At 38.9% G+C, this 18,850-nt stretch overlaps 1 protein-coding gene across 2 annotated transcripts in view; it reads left to right on the forward strand.

The window, feature by feature from the left end:
• FERMT2 (FERM domain containing kindlin 2) overlaps positions 1 to 18,850 on the forward strand; it is a 63,943-nt gene that overhangs the window by 21,706 nt on the left and 23,387 nt on the right. For both annotated transcript variants that reach the window (XM_087820420.1, XM_087820425.1), the window contains exons 3-4: positions 6,438 to 6,671; positions 14,789 to 14,923. In XM_087820420.1, coding sequence (XP_087676546.1) covers positions 6,438 to 6,671; positions 14,789 to 14,923 — 369 coding nt within the window. The remainder of the gene's footprint in view (positions 1 to 6,437; positions 6,672 to 14,788; positions 14,924 to 18,850) is intronic.

Here is an 18,850-nt window from a genome sequence, read left to right on the forward strand (position 1 = left end):
GTAGCCCAGACATGTGCCCTGACCAGGAATCAAACCGTGATCTCCTGGATCATAGGTCGATGCTCAACCACTGAGCCACGCTGGCTGGGGAGTTAAGTGTTTTTGATGTGCACTTATGTTTGCCTAGGTGAATGATTCTCAGTTGATATTCTCAGGTTTAATATCATTTTTCTCAGGATTTTAGTCAGTATAAAATTTGTTTTTGCTACTTCTGAGTAGAATAGATATATTCTTGTGATGTCTTGAGTGGAGCCATCTGTGGAACTTGGTGTGGAGATACTGTTAGTTTCAAAGTAAGATACATAGTATAATACAGAGCTAGCACCAAAGAAAGATTTTTCTGGAAGATGGGAAAAGCATTGTCTTGCATACTTAAGAGAGCTCAGTCAAGTCTCTAAAAAGTTTTAAAGTGACACTGTGACACAGTGACTCTGTGCTAAGGGGCAGTAAAATTAAAGAATGATGATTGTAAGTATGTTTTAAGCTCAACAAGATCATTCCAGTCACTGTTTCAGTAATCCTGTAATAGCTTTCCCTCCTTAAAAAGAAAATTAAAAATACTCCTTGGACTTTCCACCCCCTTTCTACCCACCTACCATCTTTGTTCTCCCCGCTGTAACAAAATGCTCAGGGAGAGTCATCTCTGTTCCTCATTTGTATTTCCTTACTGCCCAACCATGGTAATTCAAACTTCCATCATTTCCACTCCCACCTTAACTCTTCTTGTGGTCTCATTTCTACTCATGTACACCCCTGCCCCCTGCAGTTCTTCAAAATTATCAGTGATTTTGAAACATAAATCATTCCCCTGCTTAAAACCAAAGTAGTATGGGCTGGGTCTAAGCATTAGTATATTTGAAAAGTTGCTCAGATAATCTAATGTGAAATAGACTGAAAACCACTCTTCTAGTGCCTTCTCTCATACGCATAATAAAATCTAAACAACTTTGACCTACAAGGCTGCTTGCTGCCTTGCTTTCTGATGCCATCTCCTATTTCCTGTACCTCTTCCGCTCTGGTCATACTGGCTTTCTTCAGAGATGATGGAGTTTTGTTCTCTGCACTACCTCAGGCACTAGAACAGCCCCTACTTTTGAACACAGTACCTGTTCATTAGATATTTGTTGAATTAATGAATATTTTATAGACACGGTTGTTATTCTGTAGTAGCGACTACCCTGTAATAAATGCTGTTTAGGTTGCTGGCCTTTTGAGTCTTCAGGAATGCTGTCGAAAATTCTACTATTTGAACATCTGTCACAGGCTCCCACAGTCTAACTAGTCCATCTTCCAGCACTGTCTACTTTTCTGTCAGAATGCCTGCTTTTTTGTTTCTGTCTCTTGGCATATGCAGCTTTGACACTTATGATCTTTTCTGGTGTCCTGTTTCTGCTTTTAGTTTGTGTAATGTTTTCTTTCCTGTATTGTTACTGAAAGGTTAAGGTCAGTGGTCCGCAGGCAGGCTAAATAGCCACCTCAGACAGTGAATAAAGAAAAACTAAATTTATTTAATTAAAAGGGGATGGGGAATGGGGATATTCAAAGGGAAGGGCTACACAGCACTGAGTCAAAGGGTATTGGGTCCATGATGGCAGCAAAAATATACTTAGGACGGTGAAACAAGGAAGGGCATAGAAGTAACAGGAGAGCCCAGGCTGGGCTGCTGTGGCTCACTGAGGAGTCAGAGAAAAGGGGGCCTTGGAGACAGGTTCGGGGGTAAGTCTGGGACAAGCTGCTTCTGCCCATCGCTCCCCTGGTTGCAAGTCTCCTGGGGTCCCCTCTGAGGGAAGAAGGGGGAAGGAGATGGTGCTGCTGTGCTCCCCTCATGGGGAGTGCACACTGGGTCCATTGTCCTGAGTGTATTTATCTCTCTCTTGCTGGTGGAAATCTTAGGGGAGGTCTCAGGGGGAGGGTCTCAATAGAATAGTCATCAGTTTTCCAGGGGTGCTCTTTCAGGGTCATGGACTCCCCTGCTAGGGCAGGGGGTCATTAGTCCATGTAGCCTGTCCTGAGGCAGCCATGGTGTCACTTGTCTGGTTTTGCTACTTTTCTGGCCCTGGAGCTGAGGCCTAGATGTTATCTTTAGGGAGGAAGCCCTCAGGGGGTCCAAGTGCAGCAATATGCTAGGGGAGGATAGGTTTCCCTGGGACAGGGTTCTTGTTTTCCCAGTTTTGCCCCTTGCTAGTAGGCATTGGGGCTTCCTGCCCTGGTGACTTTCTGTACCTGGCCCATCTAACAGTTACCCACTATTTTCTGTGGGTAAGAAAGAAAGGTTTTACCAGTGTTTCCAGTCAGTAAGAGACCCTTTGCTTCTGTGGGTAAAGACACTACTCATATGTGTCTAGTACATCTTTGGATCGTATGCCCTTTCTTGTCTCTGGATGCAGGTGACTGCTTTGGTGTGAAACACCAAGATGAAATTGAGGGGGGAGGTCAGGCTTTAAAAAGGAAGACTGGCATCAGGGGAGATACCAGTTTCTGAGGTCAGAGTTTGAAGCCTAATTGATGGAAAGTTGAGATTTTATTGCATCAGAGGCCCCACAAAGTTTTTCTGTAAAAGTCCAGAAAATAAATATTTTGGGCTTTGTGGGTCCTAAGGTCTCTACCACAACTACTCTGCCGTTGTAGTGCAGAAGCAGCCGTAGACACTGCACACGGTTGTCCCTGTGTTCCATAAAACTATGAACACGGAAATGTGAATTTTATATAAAAATTATGTGAATAATTTTTTATTTTTTATCTCCTACGACATTGTGATTTATAAGAAATATATATTTAATCATTCAGATGACCAAAGTACGTTTCTCATATACCTTTGGTCTTCCATAATTGCTGGCTCTCAGCTCCTGGGACTGTTGGAATTTCCAAGTGTTGGGAGGCGTATTTGTTATGTTAATGAACTGACTCTTGGAAAGCACCTAAGGATGGGGGCTGGTTGCCATGAGAACCAACCATATAATTAGAGGGTTGGAATTTCTCCCCCCCCCCATTATAGTTGACACACAATATTGTATTAGTTTCAGGTGTACCTTACAATGGTTAGACACGTAGGAAGTGAAGGGGTGGAATTTTGACCCCCTGACCTCCAGGAGGGGAGAGGGGCTGGAGGTCGCATCAGTGGCCAGTGATTTAATCCATCATGTCTATGTCATGAAGCCTCCATAAAAATCCAAAAGCAAGGGATTGGGAAAGCTTCCGGGTTGGTGAACACATGGAGATGCAGGGAGAGTGGCAGACCTGGAGAGGGCATGGAAGCTCTGAGCCCCTTCCCACATGCCTTCCCAGTACATCTTTCCATCTGGCTATTCCTTAGTTACACCCTTTTACAGTAAGCCAGTAATCTAGTAAGTAATGTGTTTCTCTGAGTACTGTGAGCCATTCTAGCAAATTAATGAAACCCAAGGGAGAGGGGGTCAGGGGAACCTCTGATTTATAGCCAGTCGTTTAGAAGTCCAGGTGAAAACCTGGACTTTCAGTTGGCATTTTGAGTTGGAGGGGGTTGTTTTTACCTCTAATCTGTAACCAGTCGGTCCCAAGTACAGGTAAACGTGGGCCTGCGTCCAGCGTTTGAAGTGTGTGTATGGTGGGGGAAGGGAAGGGGCAGTCCTGTAGGACTGAACTCCTAACCTGTGGAATCTGATGCTATCTCCAGATAGACAGCCTCCTCAGAATTGAGTTGAATTCCTGGACACCCTGTTGGTGTCTGAGAATTGTTTTAAAAGTGTAAAAAAACATTCTTAGCTGGTGGGCCATACAAGACCAGGCAGAAGGCAGGCTTCGGCCCTGGGGCCATTCACGTCTTTTTGTAGTTTTGACTTGAGAAATCTGATTTTGACCAGTAGTACTTTTCACACCCCACATCGTTGATGCTGTCGTTAAACTTTTGGTGTTGGCGACAGATGACCTCTTTATGAGGTTTTCCTGTAACTTACTCCAAAGAGCTACTCAGGTCCTTACCACGTGGTATCTTTGCCTCTGTGTTTTAGCACCTTTACTGCTGGGCCACATTTGAGGCTGCCATTTATTTTGTCTTTATAGTATTGCTTTCTGTCCTGATACCATTGTAGAACAGCACATTTTTGTCTGTTCAAATAAGCATTTCTTTCAAGCTTGTAACATGCTGTTGAAGCCCCCTCCCCCACCACAGTTCATTCTTGCCTTAAGCACTAGGTCTCTGAGTTTGCTCTGCCCGAGTGAGGGTGGGTGAGGGTGGGGGACAGCCAGGAAGTGCTGGGAATTTAATGGCCCTGGGAGCAACCCTCAACCAAGGAAGTGGATAGATACCCTGGCTTTCTCTTCCCTTAGTGAGACAACTCTAAGGCATGTTCTACGTGATGCTTCAAAGGCTCTCGCAGGACTGACCTCCAGTCAATAGACTTTCTTCCTAGACTCACTTTTTCTAATCCCCTCAAGTGTGTTTCCTGGTTCTCCCTTCCCCCAAATATGCACCAAAGTTGTTTTTTTTAAATACATCTTTATTGATTTCAGAGAGAGGAAAGGAGAGGGAGAGAGAGAGAGAGAGAAACATCAATGATGAGAGAGTCATTGATCGGCTGCCCCCTGCACGCCCCCGACTGGCGACGGAGCCTGCAACCCGGGCATGTGCCCTGACCGGAACCGACCTCCAATCACCTGGATCCTAGGTCGAAGCTCTCCTGCTGAGCCACGCCCGGCTGGGCTGCACCGAGGTTCTTATCTCAGGTTTGCCTTTTGGGAGAACCTGAATGATAAATTAGGTGTTTACAGGTTGTATTATTATTATTGTTATTATTAGCAGGGTACAGGGGTACAGCTTTTCCCCTCCCTTCTCCCCCCACTGGGAATACATATGTAGATTCCTCAGAGTACTACAGAAGTGACTGGACCAAGGCTTGGAGAAGAAATATTATATACCTACCTACCTGCTGTTAATTCTGTTCAGCTCAGCCTTACTCTGTGGTTACTATCATTCTTTGCAAGACTTATCTTTTTCTGCCCTGGTCTCTCTATTCTTGAAAAGTAAACCATCTGTATCACGTGTGACCTTTTACCTTGTGTATGAAAAGGTCTCAACCTTGGCTGTCTGCTGTGAGCTAGATCAGACTTGTTGTTCCTAAGTTAGTTGACAAATTCTGAGCTGGAAAATAACTTAAGATGCAGGGTACTATACATTGTGTCACAAAAAGGTTTAATGTCTGGGTAATTGAAAGTCTGTTTCCATTTGTAATGTGTTTCTTTTATGTTGAGGAGAAGTTCAGTTATATCAAGAAAATTTGACTGTAGGAGGTGTTTGTAGGTGCATAATCAGTGTGGAAATTTGATTTTTTTTTTTTTTTAACCTCTTGAGGCTTTCAGGTAAAGTTGTGTTTTTAAAATGTTCCAGATTAGTATATGCTTTTAAACTTATTTTCTTAAAGTTGACCAGCTCTTCTTAAAGCTAAATTAAAATGATCTTTGTATTAGAATCATGATAATAGTTTTCGTTTTTATTTGCAAGAATGTTATTTTCCAGGTGTGGGTTTTTTTTGTTTTTTTCTTCCCTTGGATGGCTTTATTTGGCTATTGTTCCTTTTTCAAAATATTTCCCCCTTTTTTTGGTTCATAATTGAACATATCCAAAAATTTTTCACTTTTATTGCTTCTTTAAAACCTAGCTGAAGTTAGATTTTGTGTGTACTTTGCTAGTTTACTGTTAAGATCTGTGTTATCTGGGGATAGCCAAATCTTGTGTAAATTACATTCTTTATTTGCTTTCATTTAATGGCATACGGCTGTTAAATAGTTTAACAGATACTAACATTTTCTGTTACACTTGTACCAAAATATATTGAGGGGAAGTTAATGTGACTTTATGGCTTTTTTTCTAATATATTTAGAACATTGGATAGATTGGGATGCAAAGGTTTTGTTTTTCCTCTCAGGTCAGAGTGTTACTCATGGGCGGTTCCCCCCATGCTTTTCTTCACCTAGGCTGTTGGTTTTCGTTCCCTCTGGTCCCGTCTTACTTTCCACCACTCCTTACGCACCTCAGCACCCGCAGCCTCACCAACAGCAGCCTTCTCACCTGCTTTTCATCAGAATATTGTCCATTCCTCAAGGCTGGGCTCAGAACCCACCAACTCCACTCAGTGTCCTTCAGATTCCTGCCCGCAGGGTCCTCTCTGTTCTCTGAAGGACTACAGAGAATGTTTACTCTCCCTGGCGTCCTGCGTCCCATATTGTACCTCACTTAGGCATTATTAGTGGCCCTGGGTCGTCTTCTGCCTCAGCTCCCTCATATACCGGCTTTCCAGGGCAGAGGATGTGTTTTCTCAGCTGTTCGTATTTCTTTTGTACCCATCACATAACAGGAACTTAGTATTTAATTGTTTATATTAAATACCCAATTATTTAGTTTTCTGCTTCTAAAATCGTGGTGATTTTTAAGTGTTTTGTTTGTTCTTTTTTTTTTTTTATAGATGTAAAAAAAGATTGGTCTGACCATGCTCTCTGGTGGGAAAAGAAGAGAACTTGGCTCCTTAAGACACATTGGACCTTGGATAAGTATGGCATTCAGGCGGATGCTAAGCTCCAGTTCACCCCCCAGCACAAGCTGCTCCGCCTGCAGCTTCCCAACATGAAGTATGTGAAAGTGAAAGTGAATTTTTCTGATAGAGTCTTCAAAGCTGTTTCTGACATCTGTAAGACTTTTAGTAAGTACTAGATAAATTCTCCATGGAAGTACGAGCTGTGTGATGCATGTATGATACGAATCACTTTTAGCTTATCTCGAGGAGTAGGGGTTGCATTGAGCTATCTAAGTTTGTCTGTATATATGGAATTTTTATTCTTTAAAGTTTTTATATTACTCTGAGATAAAGAAATGTTGGATTAGGGAGGAACAGGAGGAATCTAGTAGAGATTCTTTCCTTACTAGAAGTGTATCAGGTACTTAGGGTTTTGTAAAACTTCATTCTGGTGACATATTTTGATGGGAAGGAGAAGAGAACAGGGAAGGAAACGTATTCTTTTCAGAGGGATGTAGCTTTTGCATGGTTTCCTTCACGTAAGTCACTATTTGATTTTTAGCAATTCAGGCAAATTATGTCATTTCCTGCATTAAGGGCCTGACACAGCTCCTAAGGAAATGGCTATGAGTGTCATCTTACTTAACCAGTCTACAATTTGAACATTTCTGTAGTAATTCTATTTATGCTTTCTGAAATGAGATGTGGATTAATTTTGGCTGACCCAATTATGTCATGTGACTGAAAGTATTCAGCCATCAGAGAAAATGTGGACTGTTGTGTTTATCACTGGTATATAACTGTATTGTGCTATTGATTAGGGCAGCGATTTTAAGCCAGTGTGCCTAAGAATTTTTAAAACATGCAATACTGACTGTTTAGTCAGGGCACTGATTTTTCCCTTAGATTGTCAAAGAAATATGACAATAGCCGCCCCGCCGGGTGTGGCTCGGTGGTTGAGCGTTGACTAGGATCCAGGCGATTGGAGTTCGATTACCGGTCGGGGCATATGCCCAGGTTGCGGGCTTGATCCCCCCCAGTCTGGGGCATGCAGGAGGCAGCTGATCAGTGACTCTCTCATCATTGATGTTTCTCTTTCTCTCCCTCTCCTTTCCTCTCTCTGAAATCAATAAAGATATATTAAAAAAAAAAAAACAAACGACAGCCAACACAACAATAGCCATCTAGTGTGAGTGAATCAAAATTATACCTATATATTTTGGTGTGCTGCAGAATTTTAGTAATTAGTTGATGTGTGCCGTGAGATGACAAAGGTTGAAAGTCACTTGGTTAGGGGGAGAGACATTACTATTTTGATCTCATGACTCTGAAATTATAATAGTTTTTATATTTAATGAAATTTTTAAGGAAAAATTAAAATAACAGAAAAGTACAGGTAATCATATAAGTTACCTACCTCTAGAATTAATTTTTGGAATTGATAGTTGATATCATTTTGCCAAACTCTTAAGTCAGAATAATATAGGTAAAGTTTTGAGTTACAGTCTCTTAAAAAGCAACTACTACTGTGAATTTAATGTGTATCCTCTCAGTACTTGTAAAAATACATAAACACACACACGGATGCACGTACTTATACCTGTGTGCAAATGTATACCCCAAAATAGTACATGTTACATCCATTGCCATGTGGGTATTTTCTTACACAGTTTCGAATGTGGGTACAGGAATTTCTCTTGAGTGTTGAAGAAAAAGTAGGATTGTTTTAAGTGTACATATAATTCATTTCAGAGTGCTGTCAAATTGCTCTCCCAAGTGGTTCTACCAGTTTATATTCCAACCCACAGTGTATGAAAACCCCTCACTCCAAATCATCACTAACACTTGAATGTTGTCAGTTTTTTAGTGTTTGCTTCTCTGAGTGAAAAAAACCTTACACCATTTCATTTTAGTTTATAAAGTTAAGTATGTTTTTGTATCTTTATTGGCCATCTAATCTAAGTTTCTTTTATTTTGAATTGCCTATTTGTTAATTTTTTAAAAATATTTTAGAGTAGCTGTAGGCTCACAGCAAAACTGATGAGAAAGTACAGAGTTTCCATTAACCCCATCCCACTGTCAACATCCCACCCCAGAGGGGTACATTTGTTGCAGTAGGTAAGCCTACATTAACACGTCATCATTATCCAGAGTCAGTACTTATGTTAGATACCCTCTTGGTGTTGTACAGCCTGTGGATTTGGACAAATGTATAACAACACGCATCCATCATTATTACATCATCAGACAGAATAGTTTCACTGCCCTAAAAGTCTTCTGTGCTCTCTTCTTTCCTTCCTCCCCCTTGGCAACCACTAATTTCTTCACTGTATCTATAGTTTTGCCTTTTCCAAAACATCTTACAGTTGGAATCATAGAGTTTATAGCCTTTTCAGATTGGTTTCTGTCACTTAGTAATATGCATCTAAGTTTTATTCATGTCTTTTCATGGCTTGATAGCTCATTTCTTTGTAGCACTAAAAAATATTCCATTGTCTGGATGTACCAGAGCTTATTCATTCTATTGAAGGACATCTCGGTTGTTTCCAAGTTATACAGTTGTAAATACAGCCGCTATAAACATCCATGTGCAGGATTTTGTGTGTTCATATATTTTCAACTCCTTTGGGTCAATACTAAGAAGTGTGATTATTGGGTCAGATGGTTAGAATCTGTTTAGATTTGTGAGAAACTGCCAAACTGTCTTCCAAAGTAGTTGTACAATTTTGCATTTACACCAGCAATGAATGAGAGTTCCTATTGCTTTAAATTGTCACTAGCGTTTGATGTTGTTAGTGACCATCCTAATAGATGTGGGATGATATCTCGTTCTAATTTGCATTTCCCTGATGATGTATGATGTGGAGCATCTTTTCATAGGCTCCTTTGCCGTCTGTACATCTTGGTGAGATGTCTGTTAAGGTCTTTGGCCTATTTTTTAAACCAGGTTGGTGGTTGTCTTATTGTTGAGTTTTAAAAGTTCTTTATATATTTTGGATAACAGTCCTTTATCAGATTCAGTCTTATGCAGATATTTTCTCCCAGTCCCTGGCTTGTCTTTTCATTACCTTTCAGTTTCTTTCAGAGAGCAGAAATTAATTTTAATGAACTCCAGTTTATCAATTATTTCTTTTTTGGATTATGCTTTTATTGTATCTAAAAAGTCATCACCCACCCCAAGGTCATCCCCAAGGTTTTTTCCTATGTTATCTTACAGGGGTTTCATAGTTTAGTGTTTTACATTTAGCCCGGTGATACATTTGCGTTAACTTTTGTGCAGGTGAAAGGTCCAGGTATAGATTCATTTTTTTGCACCTGAGTGTCCAGTTGTTCTAGCACCATTTTATGAAAAATTATGTTATAGTTGGCAGTTCCTTACAAAGCTAAACATAGTCTTGCCATATGACTCAGTAGTCACATTCTTAGGTATTTATGAAACTGATTCTAAGTTTTTGACCACAGAAAAGCCTCCCTGTGTAAGCTCACAGATACAGCACAATGGTGGTTAACGGAGGGGAAGGGGGGGGCGGGTTAGAGGAGAACAAGGGGGTGAAGGCGGTCAAATAGATGGCTGAGCAGGGTCCATGCTTAGGGCTTATAAGGCGGAGTTACGGTGTCGGTGGGGCTGTGCTCCTTCCTGAAGGTTCTGAGAAGAAATCTATATGGTAGAGTTTGGCTCCATGTGGTTGTAGGATTGCAGTTCCCCCTGGTTTGTCTGCCCGGGGTTATTCTCCGCTCCTAGCAGCCTCCTGAATTCTTGACTTGTTGCCCCCTCTCTCCAAAGCCAGTGACAGCAAATCCAGTTGTTCTTCCTCTTCAGATCTGTCTGACCTTTCCTTCTGTCTCCTCTCTCCCCTGCTTCTCTCTCTCCTTCCTTTTTTATTTGGAAGGCCGCATGTGATTTCGTGACACCTACCTAGACAATCCAGGATATTCTCCCTAAAATCAACTTTCTAACAACTTTAATTCCATTTAACAACTTTAACAACTTTAACAACTTTAATTCCATTTGCAAAGCCTCTTCACAGCAGGTCCATGATTAGTGTATGCCCAGGGGCTTTTCATGATGGGGCTCTGCAAATACCCCATAGGAGTAGGAAGCTTTGCAGTGAGTGGGGTTTAGCTTGTCACCCCGCTGTAGGGGATTCTCCCAACATGGGCAGTGGTGGCATTCAAAACTGTGGGTACACTGAGAATTATTTAGTGTGGGTACACTAAACTGCAACTCATAAATCATTAGGTCTCTTAGAATGTTAAATCTTGTTTCTCTTCGAAGTAGTCCAGGAAATGATGGTTTGATTTTATTAATAAGATAATATGGTTCAAAAGATATACCTGAAATATCTTATGAGTTTCTGAATCTACATAATCATAGCAATTACTGCTAATGTGTCAAACCCCCAAAATTGCATTTGAGGATAAGTGGGTTAACTTCTTTATACATTGGATATATAAGAATGAAGAAAATCCGTGACTTTTAATTATGTAACTTTACGTAAAGAATATGCTGTCCTATTTTTTCACTTTAAAAAGAAATCAGATACACCTAGAAGCTTTTGAGAAAGTGATAGATTTTAAGGAACAAGCATTTAACATGATTTCTGCTTTTTAGTACTTTAGATGTACTTACCCCAAATTTATTAATAATTAAAAAGCAGTTATGTTCACCTACTATCTGGTAACCTCTCTGTTCAGGACAGTTTTTATGGTAATTTTATTTTCATGTTTTAGGAAAACATTCTCAGAAAATAGCCTGTAAAATACAGAACAAAAACCTAATGTGTATCAGAGTTCCTAATGGTAAAATTTAAATAACTGACAGAGAAACAAAAAACCTATATAGTTATTAAAAGATTTATTTGGGCTTCTTTTTTAAACACAGGATACAATATTATATAAAACTTTAAAAAAGGAAAGTCCAAAGTTGTTTGCAGTAATTGCCACTGTTGCTTTACTTGCAAATTAACTTTGAAGAAATCTAATAGAAAAATGAGCAAAAGAAGGAAATATATATAAATGGCTAAAAACCCTTGAGGAAATGTGCTACCTCACTACTAATCAAAGAAATGTAAATTAAAGCAGGGAGATAAACATACTGTTTTTTTTTAATCTTCACCCAAGGATATTTTTTCCATTGCATTTCAGAGAGAGTAAAAGGGAGAGAGACAAAACATTGATATGGAGAGAGATACATCGATTGGTTGCCTCCCAAATGTTCCCCAACCTGGGGCTGGGATCAAGCCTGCAAAAGTAGGTACGTGCCCTTGGCTGGAATCGAACCCAGGACCTTTCAGTCAGAGGGCTGATGCTCTAGCCACTGAGTCAGACTTGCTAAGGCCATACTGTTTTTCATATAAGCAAGCTTTAAAAAATAACACGTGCCCATCTTGAACACTTTTGCCTTAAAGTTGTTATAACCTTTGATGAGTAAATCTACTTCGATGGACTCTTAAAGAAATAAAATGTGGAAAAATACGTATATAGATGTTTAGATAACCATTGTTTATAATGGACTCAGTATTAGAAGAATGGTTAAATTATGACATATCTACTCAGTAGAATTTTATACATGTGTTAAAATGATCATTTATTTACATAGTCATATTCCATTATTCAAGAACAGGTTTTAAAGAACTTGATTATATTTTTTGTAATTTCCAAGTGATTGTATGATTTTTAAAGCTAGAGAAAAGCATTAACACCTAACATTTACGAAGTACTTATGTGCCTGCCCTGTTCAAGGAACTTTACCCATATGAATAGTTTAATTTTCACAACCACTGCCTCATTTTACAGATGAGGAAACTAAGACACTGACAGGCTGAGTAGCTTGCCCAAAGTCACACAGCTAACAAGTAGGGGAGCTGATATTTGAATCCAGGTAGTTTGTGTGCTTCTACCTCAAATTGCACCTCCTCAGCCCTGCAGCAGTACAGTCCATCCTAATTCCAGGTCCCCTACAAACAGCTTCCTGAATTTATAATACTGGATGGAATCTAGTGGATATTCTGGACTCCTGAAGGTACAAGTTTTACTACCACGTGCAAAACTTGGGTCTAGTAACCTAGCAGTCCTATAGCATTACAAGTTACACAGTGATTCGTATTCTGTCGTCTACTCTGTCATACCCTGACAGATAGTGTAGCGCTGTCAAATATTACGATAGATCCAGTGCTTCTCCCTTCTGCTTTATATGTGTGTGTGTGTGTGTATACACATATATATGTTTTTGTTGATTTTAGAGAGAGAGGAGAGGAAGAGATAGGGGAAAAGGGAGAAACATCAACTGCCTGCCTCCTGTAGGCACCCCAACTGGGAGCTCAAACCCACAACCTGGGTATGTGCCCTGACCGGGAATCAACTGAGCCACACTGGCCAGGACCTCCCTTCTGCTTTTTTCCCCCCGTTGGCTCTCCATATCTTTATGCTATTTCATGATCAACTTTATTTTGGTATAATTGATATAAAATAAATTGAACCTATTTGAAGTGTACAATTTGATGAGTTTTGACAAATGTTTACATCTGAGAAACTACCATAGTCAGGATACAGAACACATCCATTAAACTAAAGCCCTCACACTTTAGCCAGAAAACCATTGATCTGCTCTGTCACTGTAGACTTGTCATTTGTATGGGTTCTTATTATATTTTGGATACAAGTCCTTTGTCAGATATACATATATGTTTTATGAATATTTTGTCCCAGTATGCCTCTTGCCTTTTTGTTATCTCAACAGTATCTCTCAAAGAGCATGTTTTTGTTTTGGGCTTTTTTTTTTTTTTTTACATTTTATTGATATTTATTTATTTATTTATTTATTTATTTATTTATTTATTTATTTATTTATTTAGAGAGAGAGTGGGAGAGAAACATCGATTTGCTGTTCCGCCCATTTATACACTCATTGGTTGATTTTTGTGTGTGCCCTGACAGGGGATTGAACCCACAACCTTGGTGTATCGAGATGACGTTCTAAGTCACCTGGCCAGGGCTGTTTTTGGCTTTTTAAACAAAATAAAGGGCAGTGTGTGTGTGTGTCCTATCTAAGAAATCTTTCTACTCATACTTTCTTTTAGGATTGTGATCCACTTAGATTTAATTTTTGCACATTGTATTAGGTAAGGACTAATGTTCTTTTTAAAAAAATGCATGACCCTAATTCAGCACTGTTGAAAAGATTGTCCTTTTCCCTTGAATCGCCATGGCACCTTTGTTTAAAATAGTTGACCACCTATATGTGGATCTGTTTCTGGGCCCTCTCTTCTATTCATCTATATGTCTTATCATTTACACTGTCTTGATTGTGGTAGCTTTATGTCTTGAAATCAGGTAATATAAGCCCTCCAACTTTAATCTTTTTCAAAAGTGCCTTTACTATTCTAAGATTGTTCTCATTTCCACATAAATTTTACAGTCAATTTGTACAAAAACACAGGTTGGAATTTTGAATAGGATTCCATTGAGTCTTTAGCTCATTTGGGGGAGAATTTACTTCTTAACAATTCTTGCAATTCATGGACATGGTAATATATATAAAATGTAGTGTAATAATGCCTATTTGGACTGTCTTTAATTCCTTTTGTTACTTTAACGATTTTGCCTCTAATCAGATCCTTCACATAAATGAATAGAAAAAACAGAAACTTTAGCCATTTGATACAAGGCAGAAAAGTTTGAATCAGTTAAAATTTTGAGATTTGGCAATGGTATGAAAGTTTTCATTACATTTACTTTACATGAAGAATGAATGAGGGCTGCCATATAATATAAAGCTTAATTTGTCATGGTTTTAAATAAAAATAAATATGTAAGTAAGAATTCTTATGTTTTCTTTTTGTGCTGTAGATCATTATCTTTCCACTTCAAGGTCACTACATTTATTAGGTAGATGTGAATTAGGAGTGCTTTAGTAGGTTATTTTTTAAATGTCACATTTCAGCCTTGGCCAGGTGGCTCTGTTGGTTGGAGCATCATCCTGATGATACCTCAGGGTTTCGGGTTTGATCCCTGGCCGGGGCACATGCAGGAGTCAACCAGTAAGTGCATGGATGGGTGGAACAACAAATCGACATTTCTCTCTGTCCCTCTCCTTTCCTCTCTCTCAAATCAGTAAATAAAAAACTTAATAAAATGTTATGTTTTAGTTGTTTGCATGGCACTAATATGTGACAAAACAAACACATGCACAGAAGGAAATTACAAATTCTTGTTTTGAAATGGATTAATAGGTGGATTGACCAGGTGTAAAGTGTTTAAATTTTCTGTTTTTCTAGTAGAATAATGTTTTCTTATCTTAATAGATATCAGACACCCTGAAGAACTTTCCCTCTTGAAAAAGCCCAGAGATCCAACAAAGAAAAAAAAGAAAAAGCTAGATGACCAGTCTGAAGATGAGGCACTTGAATTAGAGGGACCTCTTATTACACCTGGATCAGGTGAGTCTCTCCAAGCAAGGGTTCAATGTGAGAACCATGGACTGTATTCCTCTGTCTTTTTGATAGTGAATAAATGGATTACATAGGTCAGGAGAGGGGTCAAGTTAAAAAAACAAAAACTGACCTTCAGCATATTTTCCCTCAATCGTGAAATTATCACCTGAGTGTGTCACATGCAGATCATCATGTCAGGTATTAATAGTTGGATCAGTAAAGAGGAAGGCTGGTTCTCTGCTCAGGAAGAGTCAAAAAGGGGCAGTATCTTAAACACCTTGCTAATTGGCTATTTCGAGCCAGAACTCGCCCGTGTGGCCAGCTGCTTTTCCCTCATGACTGGACAGCAACGTTCTGAAACGGAAACGTGTATACCTGTGACCTGTCAGTTAACTGGGCTCAGTTCTTTGCTTTTCAGGTATTGGATAGTTTTTTAGAATTTGGTTTCTTTTTTCTGTATTCCATAAAAAACACCACTATTTTGTTAAGACATTTCACTTTTGTCAGGTCTTTTTTTTTTTTTTTTTAAATATATCTTTATTGATTTCAGAAAGAGGAAGAGAGAGAGATAGAAACATCAATGATGAGAGCCATTGATCGGCTGCAGCCCTCAACCCGGGCATGTGCCCTGACCGGGAATCGATGTTCCCCGATCGCCTGGATCCTAGGTCGATGCTCAACCGCTGAGCCACGCTCGGCTGGGCAACCTTGTTATTTTTATGTCACTACTCATGTACTGATTGCATTTGGGAGATAGCAAGAAATAAAATAAGCCTTACTCTTAAGTAGTTTATAGGCTAGTTGAAAAAAACAGTTACTACATTTAAGGTGAGGATTCAGAAGACAGACCATTCTAAGTAGGGTATACGGTATTCAGTGTGTGGTTTGGGGAAGCAAGTTTGTGAGTTAAGCTGTGAAGGTCCAATGGCTAAGATTTTGATGGGAAGAAAAGGCAACCCAAGCAGAAAGAATGCTGTTGACAGAGAACATGCTGGCTGAAGGAAAGTACAAAACATGAACAAACCAGTTGAGCCAGTTCATGGGGGAGAGACCTCCAAGGAACTTCAGGATCACACTAGCAGGTAATGTCAGGCTGAGGAATTTAGTGTAGTGCATTGTAGAGCCTTTGGTTTCTGAATATGTTACAAAATGAACAAGTCATTGTTTTACAAAGAATACCAGATATACTTCCAGTCAGTGAGTGTGTTGGAGGGAATGAAGGGAAAGGGTTTTTCAGGTACTGGTAGGAACCTATAGATTAAGGAGGTGTAAAAGAGAATAAAAGAATATGTTTATCATTAGAATAAGGTTAATTTTAAAATTTGATTTAGACATGATTTATATTGATGAACGCACCTGACAGTAGACACAGTCCCTGTTTTCAGTTATTTTATAGTTTAAATGGAAACTCATTTAATTCTTGCAATATAGAACTATATAAAAAAGTATACAGGGTTGGCAAAAGTAGGTTTACAGTTTCATACAGCAAATAATACAAATAACTAAAAATAATACAAGAATAAACTCTGTTTTGTGTACTCACAACTGTAAGCCTACATTTGTCCCACCCTGTACTTGTTAGGTGATTTTGGGGTGGTTGAAATCAGGCAGGATTCACCTTAGAATTGCAAGCGAGAGATTTTGTAGTGCTTAAAGGAAAAACAATTTGAAAACAAAGGATGATGAATTTAGATGAAGGAAAGCCATAAACTAAGTAACTGCAGGGTGTTTTTTAATTGAGGTATTATAGTAAAGTGAATAAATTTTAAATTACAGATGAATATTTACAGACATATATACCTTATCATCACCCAGGATGTGATATAGCATATAGCATGGTTCCCACAACCCAGGCTTCCCACATGCCTTTTCCCGGTCATTATCCCACAGAATAGCCACTTTTTGCCTCTGTGACCACAGATTAGCGTTTCCTGTTGAATCTTATGAATGAATCATAGACTATGTGCTGTCTTGTGAAGCAACTGTTTTGAGTGAAGGCATTAAAAAATAGTTTTTAGTTGTCTAAACCCAAGCAGTTTAATTTAAAACATTTGAGGAGTTCCAGCAAGTTGGTATGAAATATTAAGAAAGTACACAAAGATAGTGATACGTAGAGGACTGATGGTCTCTAGGGAAGGAGTCCAATGAATGCCATACACATGTAAAAAGTAATGTGCAATTAACTTTTAAAAGAAATATTAACTGTCTAGTTTGCCTGCTTTCATGATTTGTTAGGACTTGAATCAATTATTGGACCAAATACTGAAAAATATAATCAGTTGCATGTTGTGTCAATAAGTAGCAACAGGTCCATATATCTAAATACACAGCATCTTCAGGACCTTAGGCACTATGCTCAGTGCTTCACAAATATTCCTCTGCTGCAGGTGTGGTGAGGATTAGATATAATCTTCATTTTACTGAGGAGAAAAGTTTCCCTTTGTTCCCACATGCTTCTTGAATGTAGGCATCTCAGTGTGCACATGATCAACAAAAATATGTATTCAATGAATCACTCTTATTTAATACATACATTATTTTTCATTTGAGCCTCACAGAACCTCTGCAGTTTTGGTGGCATTATACCTGTTTTAATTATAAGGAAAGAATATCCTACAAGGAGTAAGTAATTTGCCTAAGCTAATAAGGGGCAGAGCTAGAATTCAAATCCAGGTCTGCCTGGCTCCAACACTTGTGTTTCTGAACATTATGTGACATTGATCTATCCAGTTATACTTAAAGTAAATATTTTGTGAATTCTAATAGGAACATTTGGTAAAATATTAGTGTGTAAATTATAACTCAACAGAGCTAATTTTTTTTAAAGTAATGTTTTAGGAGGTAAAGGATCATGAGTGTGAGTTAATGATTCTCAGACTATAGTCAGATTCTTACATAGAATTATGATAAAGTTCTATGAGTTCTTAAATACCTTGCTTACACGGCTGTGGTCAAATGGCACATTCTTGATTGCTTTTCCACTTCCTAGCTGTAACTAGGTTAATATCTAATTTCTAATTACCTATTGGAGGGAACCTATTGAACTAGCCTGATCCCGGGTCTAGGGAAAACAGTTTTTCCAAAAATAAATTTTACAATATAGTACTCATGTACAGATTACTAATTTCAGGATGTATTATGTAAGTAGAAATACAAAATGATCTCAGCAGAAACTTTCTAAAAAAATCCTGAAGGCAGGAAAACTGTGGGCCCTAAAATAATACATATAGGAAGTGATCAGTACTCACTTGCTTGGCACTGTCAGGAAAATCAGTGCATGCACATAGTAAAAATTTAGATGTTATAGAACTATGTATTCATTTTTGTTCTTAATGAAAGTGAGATTTATACATACATTTGTAGTTTTTATTTTTTTCACTTAGCAATGCATACCATAGACCTGGTATCTTTTTTCTTTAATCCTTACCTGAGGAGGGTATGTTTCCATTGATGAAAGGGGGGGGGAGGAGGAGAGAAAGAGAAACATGGATGTGAGAGAGAGCCATTGATTGGTTGCCTCCCCAAAGCGCCCCAGCCATGAGCGGGGATCAAACCTGCAACCCAGGAATGTGCCCTTGACTGGAATCGCACCCTTGACCCTCAGGTACACAGTCCAACTGAGCCATGCCAGCCAGGGCAGACTAGTAACTTTTTAAATTCAGAAGTCATACTTTAATATAGCCTCATTATGAAAATTTTAAATAGTACAGAAAATTTATTAAACTGAATGTGAAAATTACACTTCAACTTACTGTCTTCCCTTGCTACTTACTTCCTTTCAAGAAGTAGCCATCTCTTGATTGCTGTGTATAACTGCTATATAAACAGTTGGAGTAAGTTATGTACCTGTAATGTCTAATCATTGGGGAGTATACCTGAAACATATGTCAACTGTAAGTGAAAAATAACAATGATGGAAATATCAAAAAAAAG

Source organism: Miniopterus natalensis, chromosome 1 (assembly GCF_054644295.1).
Source record: "Miniopterus natalensis isolate mMinNat1 chromosome 1, mMinNat1.hap1, whole genome shotgun sequence".
Classification (NCBI taxonomy): Eukaryota; Metazoa; Chordata; class Mammalia; order Chiroptera; family Miniopteridae; genus Miniopterus; species Miniopterus natalensis.